At 41.9% G+C, this 15,369-nt stretch overlaps 1 protein-coding gene across 1 annotated transcript; it reads right to left on the reverse strand.

The window, feature by feature from the left end:
* Positions 1-424: 424 nt before the first annotated feature.
* LOC119895980 (myb/SANT-like DNA-binding domain-containing protein 2) lies at positions 425-6,883 on the reverse strand. Its single transcript, XM_038709426.1, has 4 exons — positions 6,335-6,883; positions 4,241-4,496; positions 4,085-4,148; positions 425-3,283 (listed from the first exon to the last, which is right to left on the reverse strand). The coding sequence occupies exons 1-4, from the start codon at positions 6,764-6,766 to the stop codon at positions 2,368-2,370; spliced, it is 1,668 nt and encodes a 555-aa protein (XP_038565354.1). The 5' UTR covers positions 6,767-6,883; the 3' UTR covers positions 425-2,367.
* Positions 6,884-15,369: the final 8,486 nt, after the last annotated feature.

Genomic DNA, 15,369 nt, shown 5'->3' on the forward strand with positions numbered 1-15,369 from the left:
CTGCTGGTGGGACTAGAAAAGTCAGCGTACCAGCAAAGTCAGAAGGAATCCTCCTCTGTGCATGGAGCATGGTATTTCAGTCTGGACCAAAGTGGTGGACTGACAGGCAGACTTGCTTGCCCGAAACACACAAATATCACCTCATGTGTTGATCTTTGGGGTGACAGGTTTCTACACAGTCCATCAACTTGGTGAACCTGGAGGTTGGCATTTCACCACTGCATTTTTTTTTGTCAGATGAATCTACCGGAGAGTGTACATAACAATCTACACATTTTAGTATATAACTTTGACAGTGCATAGCATGACTGATATGTAAATAATTCTGAATTTCTAAAGGCACATGTGACATCTAGCTGTGTCTAGTCTAGGTACACTACTGTACTGCAGCCAACCCTACAGCTCAAGCAAACACAAACCCATGTTCACTGTGTGGCAAATGACAGTGAGTGCCCCATTTATTGTTTTTCAAACATGTAAACATACAAGACGGTGACTTCAAAACAATCACATACGAGACATGAGGTCAACCAATAAAATATAAAATATCATATTTATCTTTATATACTGTATACCCAAACAAATGAACATTGCAAGTTAGCAAAAGCTGGAATGCTCAAGAACAACAATATTCTTAAATATATATAATATATATATAAGGTAGATTTCATATACATATTCATACTTCTCCATTGTTTGATTCTTCTCTACACAGTCTCTTCCTGGCACATTGCACATAACTTCAGGAATCATGTCTATAAAGTCTTCAGTTTGATTCTTAGTCAAGGATGAGTAAACCTCTGCAGCTTATAGTCTTAACTTTACTAGAAGTTGTAAATCAGTGCTCATAGACTGGTTCATACCTGTCAGCTAGCAGACTACCACAACCACTGGCATGATTATGTGTTACCTGCAATACTGGTGCATTTAAATGCCAGTATGTGGGAGGAGCTGGTAACTCATCAACACAGCCCCACAGCTGCAGCTAGAGATGCTCCAAAGTACTGGCCAACAATAAACATGAGCTTACTGTTTATTTACATCCCAGTGATTATCCATATCAGTGATTTCCCATTTTGGCCAATACCATGGCACCAAAAACACACGAGAAGTAAATCAAAAATGTCCTTACAGGTCTGGCAGCATTTCAGAATATTTAGCAAAGACAAAATTCAATGTCATGTACTACAGGTTTGCTTGCAACTCTAAATGCCACCAAACTATTCAAGCATTTGAGTGTACATTAGAGCTATAAAGGACCATGCCAGAGTGAGCAAGAGAGCTCAACAGATAGCCAAGACAGCTTAAAAGGTGCGCTTCATTTGGTTGTGCTGGCGTGCTGTTTTTACGTAAGGGCAAGGGTGGGAACCCGGGTTAAATGGAGTGTAGGCGGCATGTGAGGCAGCAGGTACGACTCTCATTCAGCTGATAATCAAATAGCAGCAGGTGGAAGAGATGCCGTGATAAAGGTCAATTTAATCCCTTTACAGTGTGTACGTGTTGCAAAGACACATCAGAAGCTTTTCTATTTGGATTCAGCCACAGTCAGCTGTGTGACTGTATTATTAACATTGCCATTGGCACACTTGATATTTTGTTTACTTGCTGCACAGGGCTAAATACAGGTTGGCCCAAGCGACAAGTGGTGTTTTGTGTGCTGAACTGAAATGAAGTGGAAGCCCAACCAGCCGGTCGGGGGTTTGAAGCGCACCCAGTGTTCACACTGCTGGATAAACAGGTATCACTGGTCTATACCTTCTGCACATCACTGGCAAATACTAATTATTTGCTTTTTCTGCCTAATTTGCATGGAAGCATCTCTAGCTGCCAGTTCCACATGCAAAAAATAAGGCATAAATCAGCCGTTACTCTTAGATGCTTTGTGAGTTCAGGTCCAGACCCCAACAGTCAAAGTAAAGGCAGTTTTAGAAAATAAATACACGCTATGGTCCCTGCGCTGCCTTGTTTGCTACATCCTACTGAGGTAGACAGATGCATACTGCAGTAGTCACCTTGCCAACCCCACACTCCCTGATGAGGCAATATCTATCTACATTAAACAAGCAGCAGAAACCTTTTTAGTGCACATTAGCCTGAAATAATAAGTACATACGTCTTGGATGTGGCAGCTCTGTAATACTAGCTACTACTGTTCCCATATTTAAACACAATACATTTGCCATATTGTGCATAGTCATTCTTTTTAGACTTCAGTAAAGCTGAAAAGGCTGCAAAAAATGGCAGACTCTTGCACACACCCATGCTATAACAGACAGAATTGGTCGCCTCCCATGTTGCCTTACTGGCTGTAACACTTGTTAATTATATCTTTAGTCAATACAAATCTGAAACACTTGTGCAGTGCAGTTAAAATGTTTCTTTGTTGTTGTATTTCAAGGAATAACCAACAGCAGTTTCGAGGCACTCCACCAGAGAGCCTGCTGAGAGGAAGTCCAGCTCCACCTCTATGAACTTTATGTAAACGGCAAAATGCTGAGATGAGTCTTCACCTCCCTCACCATCGTGACTCGGGACGGCACTGCGGCAGTTCTCCTGCAGGAAACGCGTCACGGTGGAGGGTCCGCCGTGGACGTAGTGTTTGCCAGAACCTTGAAAGTGCTGGAAGAGACACTGCTGTATGGTCCTATCCTCAGCTATGCCTAGGTAGCAGTAAGTGACTTTAGCCCCAGTTCTGTCACCTTTCCCTGCACCTTCTCCATCAGCCTGACTTTCTGCCCCGTTCTCTGACTCCCACTGAGGTAAGCTATGGTCTTCAGCCTGGGGAGAGGTCTGAGCGGTGTCGTTAGAGGACAACATTGTCTCGTAGCCAATAGCGTAGAGTCCATATGTCTTGGGGATGTCCCCAGGAAGGAGGTAGTGGGATGTGCCTTTGCTGCAGCCTGCTGCCCTGGACTGAGATACAGGTATCCAGTCCACCTCCATGTGCAGCTCTAGGCAGCGCGCCTCACTGATGGTAATGTCCAGGAACTTGTAGTAGACATTCTTCCAGTTCATCTTCTGAACTTTGGTCATGATGATGCGGCCCTCCGGCTTCTCTGGGTTGAAGTACTCACGAAGCCTCTTGCCCAGCGGCACCTGCGAGCTGATTTCAGCGTAGTGGTAACGCACGTCCTCTCGCCAGCGCGTGTTGTAGCCCACGCCAAAGATGGCCAATTTGTTGGAGAGGTGCAGCCGTGAGAACTCAGTCCACGTCTGGAAGTGCTCCCATTTCAGCTGCACTGACTCAAGGATACGCATCACAGTCTGCATCATGTCTCTTTTTCTGCGGAGAACCCAAGATACATACTAATGACAAAGAAATACAACACGCTTCCCATGTTAGAAAGTGCTTTACAAGCAGTGACCTTGTTAGCCTGTGTTTGGGAGCTACAGTGACTTAAAATATTTCTGTTACCTCTGCCCAATTTACTGCTTTTTGTTTTCGTCTGGCAAGCCACCAGACAGTTACAAGAGCTCCGTTTTAAAGGAACAGCAGCCTCAGGTAATATTTGCATATCTCTACAGATGATGAAACTCACATCAGCTTATAAAAAACAAATATGAACTGTCAAATGATCTTTCAGTCACTTGTAATGCCTTTCACACAGTATAGGGACTAGAGTGCAATTTTAAAACAAAAGATCACCAAGAAGTGAAGTGGAGATTCTTTGTGCCCTATGTGTTGGAATAGAAAGATTCTGACTTTGGCGGCTCCCAGTGGTCGTATGGAAAAAGACACTCTGGCAGACAGAACCAAAATCTAACCCATTTCCTAGAACCATCATAAAGCAAAGATAATCTTTGTTCCATTACATGTTTATGGACTAAAGTCAGATGCTTTTGAGATACAGGGCCCTGTGTGTTTCAACTGGCGGATTGAGAAATAATTGGGGAGAGATAACTACAACAAGATTTTTGCACATTGCCATTCAGAATAATGTCGGACAAATTACAGTGTTAGCTTTTCAACAGTAACATGCAATGATAATGGCTGATTCACAATTTACAACACAAAGCTTTATATCAAACACATTCTATTTACAGAGACAAAAGGAAGTCAGCATTCTGGTTCTGGTTGACTTACTGGGTTTGTTCTGACAGCTCTGCTTGAATCTGCAGGGCTCTATTTTTAGGCACCTGGATTTCTTCTAGAGAGAAAGCAAACACACACATATTAGTTCAAACCCATTATTTCTGTGTCTTTTATTGCTGTCTGTCCACTGCTTGCTAACACACTCACCAGTCTCCATGTCTCCCTCCTGGAAGGCTGAGTCCAGCACCTGGTTGCACCAGTCCTCCTGGGAGAAGTCTTCCAGGGTGCTGCCATCAGACTCCATTTCCTGATACAGCCCACTGCTGTTGATCAGCACCGGGGCACAGCTCTGGGAGTCCCAGCCTCCCTGACCAAACACCTTCTCCAGCTGCTCTATAGTGTAGCTGCTCTTCCTTTTGCCGATGCCATGCTCCTTCACACGGCTGTAGCAGCGCCGCAGCGTCTGTGTGTGACGGGAGGATAAATAAAGGATTTACTCAGCTGTTGTTCTAGTCACCTTTGTTGGGACAGTTGCACAGTACGGTGATTCACAAAGGTTCACTTCACGCTTTATTAGTCATGTAGGCCGGCAAATCGGGCCACACTGCGTGTGTGAGCAGCGCATGTGGTTCAAGGAACGTCTTTCTTTTCATTTCATTTTAGCGCCCATGTTAACAAAGTACAGTCCCATAAATATAAAAGATAAGCTAGAAGTTGAAAAGTCTCAGGGAACGTTATTCTTTCATTGCCCTCAGTTTCAAAACACAGTTGTCTGAACCTCCTACTCCAGAGGGCATTTCCTCAAAGAGAGGAGCTGCTGGGTGAGAATCATCGCTAACAACGTTCAGAGCCTTTCGGTGAAGCCAAACTTTATTAATTAAAGAGATGGATTGGAAGGGGTGGTTTACAACAGATGTGTAAAACTGGGCCTCTATAGCTTTCCTTGAATCACCAAATTTCCTGAGCTTTTGCAAAAATCTATGGTGAGCTTGTCTGATGAAATTATAGAAAAGTCTTTCACATTTTCCCACTGATTTCAAGAGTCTTTCCCCCCACCCTCACCTCTCCTGAAGCCTTCAGTCATCAAGTTAAATAAAATAGTTTGCAACTTTGCTCTTTGCCCCCCACTGAAAAAATGAGCATCTATGAGCTGATGAACATGAAAACAGTTGTGTTCTTGTGTGCATCATTCTGCACAGTGAAGCTCAAACAACAGTGGGGGAGGACTTTGTCTCAGCTGTCCTGTTAACATATAGAAGACAGCAGTGCAGCATAGCTCTAATCACTGTTTCTCACAGCACCTCGGTGCTGTATGTCAGCTCTGCCTCTGTTCACAACAGTAGAAAAGAGGGTGTGTTAGGCGTTTACAGTTACAGCCTCATGTTGACCTGCATGAGAAGAGCTCCATGCAGTGAGGAACCACACATTTGGAAAAAAAGAGAGCTATAATATTGGATTGGAGTCTAATTTTCTGCATCAGAAAGGTGCAATTTGTCACCACTGAATAGAGCATTGTGTCTTGAGTGCTGACTATATTTTATGCAATGTGGTTAAAGAACCTGACCTCCTGCAGGACATAATTATTATATATTTTCTTAAATGTCATTTTGTGTCAAAATATGTCACATTAATATGTGGTACTGACACAAGCTATGGCTGTCCTTTCTGGTGACAGGTATGAAACTTAAGTATTACCTAATCTGTCTATTAAATACAGGAAGGTGACTGAGTTATGAAGTTTTAATTCAATGTTAATTTTACACTAATAGAGAACAAATTCTGGGTCCTGGAGCCAGCAACTTAATTGCAAATAACACAAATTTAATAATTTGGTCATCACCTTAATGAACTAAATAAAAATATTTTTTTTTCCACTGAGACCCTTTGTCATATTTATAACAATATCTGGATATTACTTAGCATGATGTGTGCTGAAAACACAACATGCAGAGTAGTACAAGTAGGGCTACCTGAGTGTAGGTGGGATTAACGTTACTGCAGACCTGCTTGAGAAGTCAGGTGTGCCAACAGACAAAGCGACACCGGGGGCCTGCTTCATACATCGTGGGCTGTAGCTCACCTGTATCGGTGTGTTTTAGATGTGTCAGGTGAACAACAATGAGACTGGATCTATTTTTGTCCTACGTGTGCCACAACCCGCACTGAACCCCCCCATCAGCTGCAAGACAGCCACTGTTAGCACCTCCGGCTCAGTCTCAAGGCTACGGGTAACGTTAGAGGTCCTGGTGATGGAGGATGGACATGTTACAGCCATTGTTGTGTCCTCACAACCTCATTTACCTTCATCCTTTCCCTGCACTGGGACGGGGTCCTCTCATATCCGAGCTCCGACAAGGCTCTGGACACCCGCTCGTACATGGCAGGACCGGGGGCCTTACCGGAGAACACGGTGCCCGCGACCTCCAGCTGCTGCATCCTCGCCTCCGTCAGCCTCTCGTTGCCCCACACCGCGATGAGGGCGTTCGTCTCGGATGGGGTCCACGACATCCCTCGGCAAGCCGTGAAGCTGTTGGAGGAGGATGAGGCCGCCGTGCGGCCCGCGGTCCCTGAGCCCACGTTCAAAGGCGAGAAGCGGTTAGGTGTCGAGGGATTGGAGTGATATTGATTACTGTCACTCAAATCCTCAGACTCAGGTGATGGCAACTCGGTTTTCGGTATCTTTAACGGCGTCGATATCTCTGGAGAATGCTCCGCGTTACTGGACGCCGCCATGTTGCCTCTGTTGCTAAGGGGAGGGGGAGGGAAGGTGACGTTCGGGGCTTGACGGTGGCAGGGAGAAAAATACGGCGTGGACACTAGAGTTTCCAAGGAGGATCCGGGAATTTGCTTTCAGGTAAACAAGTTTATAGCATAGACTGTAGGTTTATAGTTATATAGTTATTTTTGCGCCCGGAGAGACAGACTCTCGGAGAATGAGCCCAAGGGACAGTCACTGCTTTTGCCTCGAATGGCTCTGCAGAGGAGTCCAGGGCGGCAGACAGCCATGCAGCATGGGAGGATGGATCATTTATGGATTTAATAGACCATTTAATGTAGTAATAATGTTGGGTTTACCTAATTTATAGATTTTAATATGCTGTGAAAAAGGCCTCTTTAGATTAGGAAAAACACAGGTGTTACCTGTGGTGGGAAGTAAACTAGGTAAATTTACTCAAGTAACATGTTACTGTTCTGAAGTGCACTTTTTAGGTAAGGTCGGCCTACAGTTTGTAGCCCACTTTACTTAAATATTTCAGTGTATGCTACTTTGTACTTCTGCTCCTCTACATTTCAGAGAGAATGTTTTACTCTCCTTCATTTGTTATAAAACATGAGTAGTCAAAATCGATGTTTTATTGTTTTTACTGGATAGACTAAATGTCACCAATACACCAGCATCTGGCCCAACAATGATAAAAAAATTGTTTTGTAGGTATACTTGATGGTAATGGAGTTTATTTCCTGGAAAACAGTGTTTGAACCCCCCCCATCCTCAACCTGAAGGAGAAACCAGTATAAATCACTGTTTGTATTTAATGTTATAATAGGATATAGACTACTAATATAGCTTACCACTATAGGCTACAATACAGATTCCATCCATCCATTGTCAACCACTTATCCTGCGTACAGGGTCGCAGGGGGCTGGAGCCCATCCCAGCTGACATCGGGTGCAAGGCGGGGTACACCCTGGACAGGTCGCCAGTCCATTGCAGGGCCACACATAGACAAACAACCACTCACACTCACACCTAAGGACAATTTAGGGTAACCAATCAACCTAGCAGACAACCAGGGTTTGAACCCACATCCTTCTTGCTGTGAGGCAACAGTGCTAACCACCGCACCACCGTGCCGCCCTCAATATAGATTCCAGTTGGACAAAACAGCCGATAAATTTTTGTGGGTTGTTGTCATTCATTAAATTATTGTGCAAGAAAAATGCTCGACATGGTAGTTCGTCTCTGATCTGCCAATGCTAAGTACTAACATTCATGCAGAACAACGAGTTCAACATTTCAAAAGTTAATGTGGTGGGGACATAAGAGCTCAGATGACACACTTGGGTCACGAGAACAAGATGGAAAAGATATTTTAACAGTATTTTGAATAAATATTCCATTGATAGACTATAGAAATATAGTCTATCAATGGGGGGTCTGGCGGTCCTCCACCAGATGACTTTGACTATTAAACATTTAATTTCTATACCAATTTATGGTGGATATGTTTTTATTTATTTGAAGGGAAACAAAAATAAGCTGGCAGGTGACAATTCAAAATATAAAAATATAATGGAATATAATGCAGTAATCAGCAGCTTGTTATTTTAGCTTAAGTTACTTTTTTGGACAATGTACATTTGTTTCTTCTATATTTCAACTGCATTGCGTGTTCTTGTTGTGTATTGTTTCATTTATTATTTAGGTGAGTGTCAGCAGCCAGAGAACATGATATGGAGAGGGCAGAGGAGAGTAACGACAGCTTGTGAGAAGTCCTGGTACGCCAAAGAGTAAAATGTTGAGGTGCCGGTACTGCGTACCGGTGCATACCAGCCCACTTCAAGCGCTGCTGGAAAGCGATTTTAAAATGTTGATGACTCATCCTGCACTCAGGGCGTGTAATTTAACATCCAATAAAAAGCGTTCTCAATTTTTTGACGCTACTGGAGCAGTGTTTCTGAGTGCCGGCCAGGGCTCACTGATGGTAAAACTGGATCATATTTGATGGAGAAAAATATTTTCTAGTTCTTTCTCTGATGTCCCCCGACTGCCCTGCCTCAACTATCTGTGATTTATGGAGTTTGCTGATGAACAGATAGCTTTACTTGTTGCTAAAGTAACAGCTAACTGCTGCTAATTAGTTAATAAGTTAGCTGTTTTTATTGACTGGACTGGGAGCTCAGGACACTGGGAGAGTGTTATGTTTACACCTGTAATGTTACTCAAGCCTGGGAGGTTTTCAGGCCAGGGGTTTCAGTGTTTCCCACAGAATGACAGTGTGACTGTAATGTTTTCTAACATTAACATATTATTAGCTAGGCTCCTTACATGCTTGCTAATAACTTTTTTAAGCTGGGTCTCCGACATTGACAGCGTTGTGTTGGACAGATTTGTGCTGCTGTGTTCATGAGGGAGACGGCGCTCTGCAATCAAATACGATTTTAAATAGGCCTAGTAAAAAAAAAAAAAACAGCAATCTGTGGTGGTCAGCGTTGATATTGTGGCGGGCCACCACAAATAAATAAACGTGTGGGAAACACTGGGCTTTTTGCTGCTAACTATATCTATCTGAATCAGTAGTTAGCTTGGTTAGCCGTGCAGCTAGAGGTCCTATTAGCTGACTAGCCTCGGGGTTCCAAGAGCCAAACCTGGCAAGAAAACCACCTCAGTACTGTATCCCCTGTTGTCCAACTGGCCTCTGTTGGGTTTGGAGGATGTGTTCGGTACTGGCTGCCGTGTTCACTCTGGACGGAGCTATTGGCTACTAATACTGCAAATGTCAATCAATATTTGTGACCCTCCCTATCTTTGTTTTTAACAGGAAACACATACATATACGGAAGCAAATAGCTCTCTGCTTTCCTTTTCGTGGGACCTTTAAAATAACCAGTATATAACATTAAGTAATTATATCCAGTAATACAATGTAGGCTATTATTCATATATAACACATGTTGATGCATGAATGCAGTACTTTCACATGTAATGGAACATTTAGACTAAGGTATTTCTACTTTTACTTAAGTAAAGGATCTGAATACTTCTTCCACCACTCAAATATTCAAGTAAGACATGCCAGTCACTCAGACAGTGTACTCTATAGTGAGCAGTTCATTGTCGCTTTTCTTCATCACTGACTGGTGGAAGGTCGCACAATGCTTATTTTCCTATCTTTAAATTGAGAAGCACTGCACTGCAGGATTAGTAGCAGAAAGCATTCTAGATGCCATGGACTCTACATAGTACTACTTTTCTGTTTAATTGTTGGATTTTTTTCAGGCACTAGTGCCTAAATGTAATATAATGGTTTGCTAAATGATTTATTAAATACACATAGATATACTATACTTTATTGTCAACATGGGAAAATCTTTTGTTTCAAAGATGCCAGTTGATAAAATTATTATTAGAGTAGACTGTTTTTTGTGTGTGTGTGTTTGTGTGTCTCCATGACCAGCTATACTGAGACTCAAAAGAAGTCCTTGTTCAGATGTCAAACATGAAGCATATCAAAATCTAATTTAATCATATCACAGCACATAAGAATTAATCCACAAAGTCTAAACACAGACTTCCTCTGTGTTGTCCAACAATCATCACCTGTGAATGAGACCTTTTATTGGATTTTTAGTGTGTAATTGGTCATTTGATGTCATTGTTTACTTCATCTTTTCCATGACAATGTTTGACTTGGCATCCCTCAGGGACTGCAAGTCTGCTCTGCCATCTGTCCAGTGTTTGGCTGTGTGTGTGTGTGTGTGTGTTTGTGGTCATTGGGGCCCTGACCTGGCCAAAGGAACAGTAAGACCTTTTTTGTATGAGGTCTATACACTAGCTGTCCAATAAAGGTCAAAGGCAGGAAACACTGACAAAAGTCTAACCTTTACATGTCAAAACCGCAGCTGTCAATGAGTTGTCATGTCTGCTGTTAGGAGGAGATGAAATGTGCAGGAAATACCTTGTAACATTTTCCTTCTGATTGCATTTGGACTGGATGAACTTTCTGGAAGTGTGATATTCAGTTTGTCGTTTTGTAAACAAATCACCCTAAAAGACCAAGACCAAAAATGAGTGTATCTACTAACAAGGTTCGTGCCTGTTTCCAAAGCCTGATATATCTTATCCCTCTGTACCAGAAAACATCAAAAAACTATTAAAAATACAACACACGCCTTGGTTGCACTGCATTGTATTGTATGTCAAGTCAAGCCATACTATTCAGTGGAAACACTGTAAATGAGCCACATGTTCCTTCATTACTGTGAACACACACACTGCAGTATATTTTCAGTCAATGCCATAAAAGCTGTCCTGCTGCTGTGAATACTCGCTACTGCACCAAATGTGGATTCATCTGCACCTGAAAATAGTCCCCTAAATGTGCTAAAAACTGCAATGACCAGCTGTTTTATGAAATGTACAACATTTGCAGGTTGGCTTTATGGATGGAAATGTTGGTCTGTGTGTTGGTCTGTCCACCACTTTGGTTTACTGTTGGGTGGGTTGTCAAGGAATTTAGACATTCAATATCCCCAGAGGATGAATCCTGCTGACTGTATACTCTCTCTACCATGAGCTGAGGCAGACAGGCAGCTTATTCAAACACCAGATAATCCCACCCAGATGCAAAACGGAGCACTTCAGACACTCATTTGTGCCTACTGACATCAGACAGTACAACAGCAGTGGAGAACGCAGACTGTGCCATCACTTTGATCCTCCAGCTTTGCTTACTTTAACAACTAGGCTATTGGGTGAACTGTGAGGACATTTTGAACGGACATTCATGCTGCCCAGAGGATGAATTCTTCTGACTTTGATCACAAGCTTTCCTGTAGCACCACAGGCTGGGAATAGTTGTCACTTATTCAGTTGAACCGCTTTACATCTACTACATGGATTGGCACAACATGTGGTATGGACATTCATCATTCACAGAGGATAAATCCTAATGAATGAAGTGACTTCTAACTTTTCCTCTTGAGGTTAATATTTTTGGTTCAGAGTGATGACCTGAGTATGCTAACATAGTAAACTAAGATGGTGAACTTCAATTACTTACTTACTTTTTAAACTTCAGCAGGTCTGCAAGTCATTGTGAGCATGTTAGCATACTGATGTTAGCATTCAGCCCAAAACACAACCTGCACAATTAGAGCTGCTGGTGTGGCTATTAAGTGAAAGTCTATATTCACGGCTGCAGATATAGATGTAACCGGCTGCCCCCAAGAACATACTGCACTGTCCTGACTCGAGTCAGCGACCTTGGGTACGGGAGGCGGACACGCTGACGAGGATGCTAAAATCCATGGGCACTAGCGTTGGTCGCCAGCGTGTCTCTTAAGGTGTCTAGGAGTGAGGTTTACTCACTGCACAGCCTCACTGGCTTCCGTTACGAGACATAATGTGTCTTTCTCTAAATACTGTACACACACTGAAGAAATTTATAAACACAACACTTTTGCTTTTGCCCCCATTCATCATGAGCTGAACTCAAAGATCTAAGACTTTCTGTATGTACACAAAAGGCCTATTTCTCTCAAATATTGTTCACAAATCTGTGTTAGTGAGCACTTCTCCTTTGGTCTCAGACGATCTTGGAGGTGAAGATGCTGGATGTGGAGGTCCTGCCTGGGCTGGTGTGGTTACAACCGGTCTGCAGTTATGAGGCCAGTTGGACATACTGCCAAATTCTCTGAAACACCTTTGGAGACGGCTTGTGGTAGAGAAATGAACATTCAATTCACGGGCAACAGCTCTGGTGGACATTCCTGCAGTCAGCATGCCAACTGCACGCTCCCTCAAAACTTGCGACATCTGTGGCGTTGTGCTGTGTGATGGTACTGCACATTTTCGAGTGTGCTTTTATTATGGCCAACCTACGGCACACCTGTGCAATCCCCATGCTGTCTGATCAGCATCTTGTTCAGACAGCGCATCTGTGAGGTGGATGGATTATCTCTGCAAAGGAAAAGTGCTCACTAACACATATTCTGACAGATTTGTGAACAATATTTGACAGAAATAGGCCTTTTATGTACATAGAGAAAGTCTTAGATCAGCTCATGATGAATAGGGACAAAAACAAACAACAACAAGTGTTGTGTTTATAATTTTGTTCATTGAACTTTGTCTTAACTTACAAATAAGCAAGGCATTGTGTATCATGAAAAATATATATTAAAAATGTTTTTAAACATTTTTTAAATAAGTTTTTTAAATTAATAATTAATTTCATCCAAATTCTTGGTGCATCACCTCTTGCTCAAAGTCTATATTAGCTGAGATGTTAGAAAACTGTGCCTTGCCCACTTTTTTCCACTGACAGATTCAAAATCCATAAGGTCAAGTCTTCTGTGGCCTCATTTGTGTTTTAATATTCCTGAAAGCACATCTGAACAAAATAGTGAGGATCTGTGTTAATCTATGTACCATCAAGAGACGGCCATTATGTTCTAGGGACATGTACAGACATAACTTAAAGTTAATGAGATGGGACTTTATTTGCACATGTTCAGGACACTGGCGTCACCTTTCAGTACCAGCAGCTTTGCTGACGCCTCATGAATTTCAAGTTTGAGAATACCTTCTTTTGTAATTAGAGAATGGCTGGGATCATAATCCTGGGTTTATCGTCGTCAGAGGGATGATTTGCTTATTCATACTGTAATTGATTGCTAAAAGAGTGGATTTGATAGAGATGGAGGTGTGAGTACCACATAGTTGTGTTTTGCTGAATGCTCATTTTCTATTGGTGAAGTGTATACTTAATAGTGTTTGTGTTGCTTAATTTCTTATGGGAAGGATGTTTTTGATTGTCCATGTAGATATGATTGGCTTGCAGATAACTTTTTCATAGCTTGGAATCTAGGCTTCTGTGAAAGGAGGTCTAAAAATCAACCTTTGCATTGCTGAAGGCTACGTGATTAATTTTCACCTTTAGTCAGTTGATTTATTTTGTCTCGATGCTCATCTTTGATTGGGCCACATCTGTTACCCATGAGCCTCAATATTAATGACATTGCCAGTTATGCCCTCAAGTGTTTTCAATGAACCGTATCTGAGTGCAGTAGCTCTAAACTCATTACTTTACATGTGAAGTGACACGATGATTACAAAGGTGAAGTGCGGCCTGTCCGCTTAAGTATTCCCCCATCAGATGATCAGGTAAGCACCTACAGGCCTTTTTTTGTTACGTTCAAGGTGTTAAAAGTTATTTGACAGACACATTAAAGGTTCAGTGTGCAAGTTTTAGTGATATCTAGTGGTGAGGGTTGTGAATTGAACCCCCCTCCCCTATCCAAGCAAGGTGTATAGCTTGTATAGATGTCATCAAAAATTGAAGTTTCTTTAGATAGATATATTAAGAAATTATATTTACTTAATTATTCAATAAAACCATGTTTCTTTGAATATTATTGTTACTTCATTAATAAATAACAGACACATCAAGAAATGAATTGCTACAGGATGTCTCATACTCATATTATTTTACATCTTGGGAGGGTTGGCTCATCTGAACATACCAAAGTAAATGAAGAACATCCCAAAAACTATCACATCTAGTGCATCAAGTATGACCGCTGACAAATAACAGGACAATGTAGGCCTCACTGTTTCTGCACCATAGTCCATTATAAACCACATAATACCTGAAGTTTACAAAGGCATTGACTGGTGAGGATCAAGGCTTATTCTGCAAATCTTACCAAAACGTCTTTTTAAGTTTTTAAAATACAACAGAAACACAAAGTAGTACTGACAGCCATAATTTCAGCTTGTGGTAAAACGGTGCAATGTTTTTAATGGGCATTTAGTATGTGAATATACAAATTACACATTTGTGTGCGCGGTGCCTAATCAATATCCAAAAAACACTTTTTTTTAATGCAAATCGGAAAGTATTCATTATTAGTCACTTGATAGGTACACAGTCTTTTTACATATCGCCATTAGCAGTAAAAAGAAATACATGTTTTCCACCAGGGCAGTAAAATGTGAAGCTTAGCTGCTGATCTGAGCTTTCCTGCTGCATTACCAATAATATTCATCATCTGTCTCAGGAAGGTAAGGGCACATTTCTGTCCACGTAACAAAGCCATAACAGAAGCTGGAGAAGTACTACATGAAATTTCAATCCAACTACATATTTTTTCTAACAGCGCAGTAAAAGTTTAGCTGTTTGATTTGAGCTTCCAGCTACATTTTATTGCCAATTAGTGATCAGCTGATTGTCTCAGGAACATAATCAACAAAGCCAAATCAGAGCACTGGAGAGAGAGTGTAACTACATGAAATTAATCCAACTAGCCTACATATTTTACACCACAAGCCAAATCCAGCGCTGGAGAATAAACCAATCCAACTAACCTTGATTTTTCTACCAGGGCAGTAAAAGTTTACCTGGCTGATCCTTCCATGCTCTAAGCTAACGTTACGGTTTTATTTACCGATCAGCTGATTGTCTTGCTAACGTAACCGGCGAAGCCAACCCACAGGCTGGAGAATAAGTAGGAGACATGAAATTAATGCAATGACATATTGACAGGGGAAACACCTCATCTCTCTCTGTGATTATAGCCAGCTTCTAGCTAAAGCTATCAAACAGCTCTG

Source organism: Micropterus salmoides, unplaced genomic scaffold, assembly GCF_014851395.1.
Source record: "Micropterus salmoides isolate LMB-PRFRI ecotype aquatic unplaced genomic scaffold, ASM1485139v1 Ms_hic_scaffold_9, whole genome shotgun sequence".
Lineage (NCBI taxonomy): Eukaryota > Metazoa > Chordata > Actinopteri > Centrarchiformes > Centrarchidae > Micropterus > Micropterus salmoides.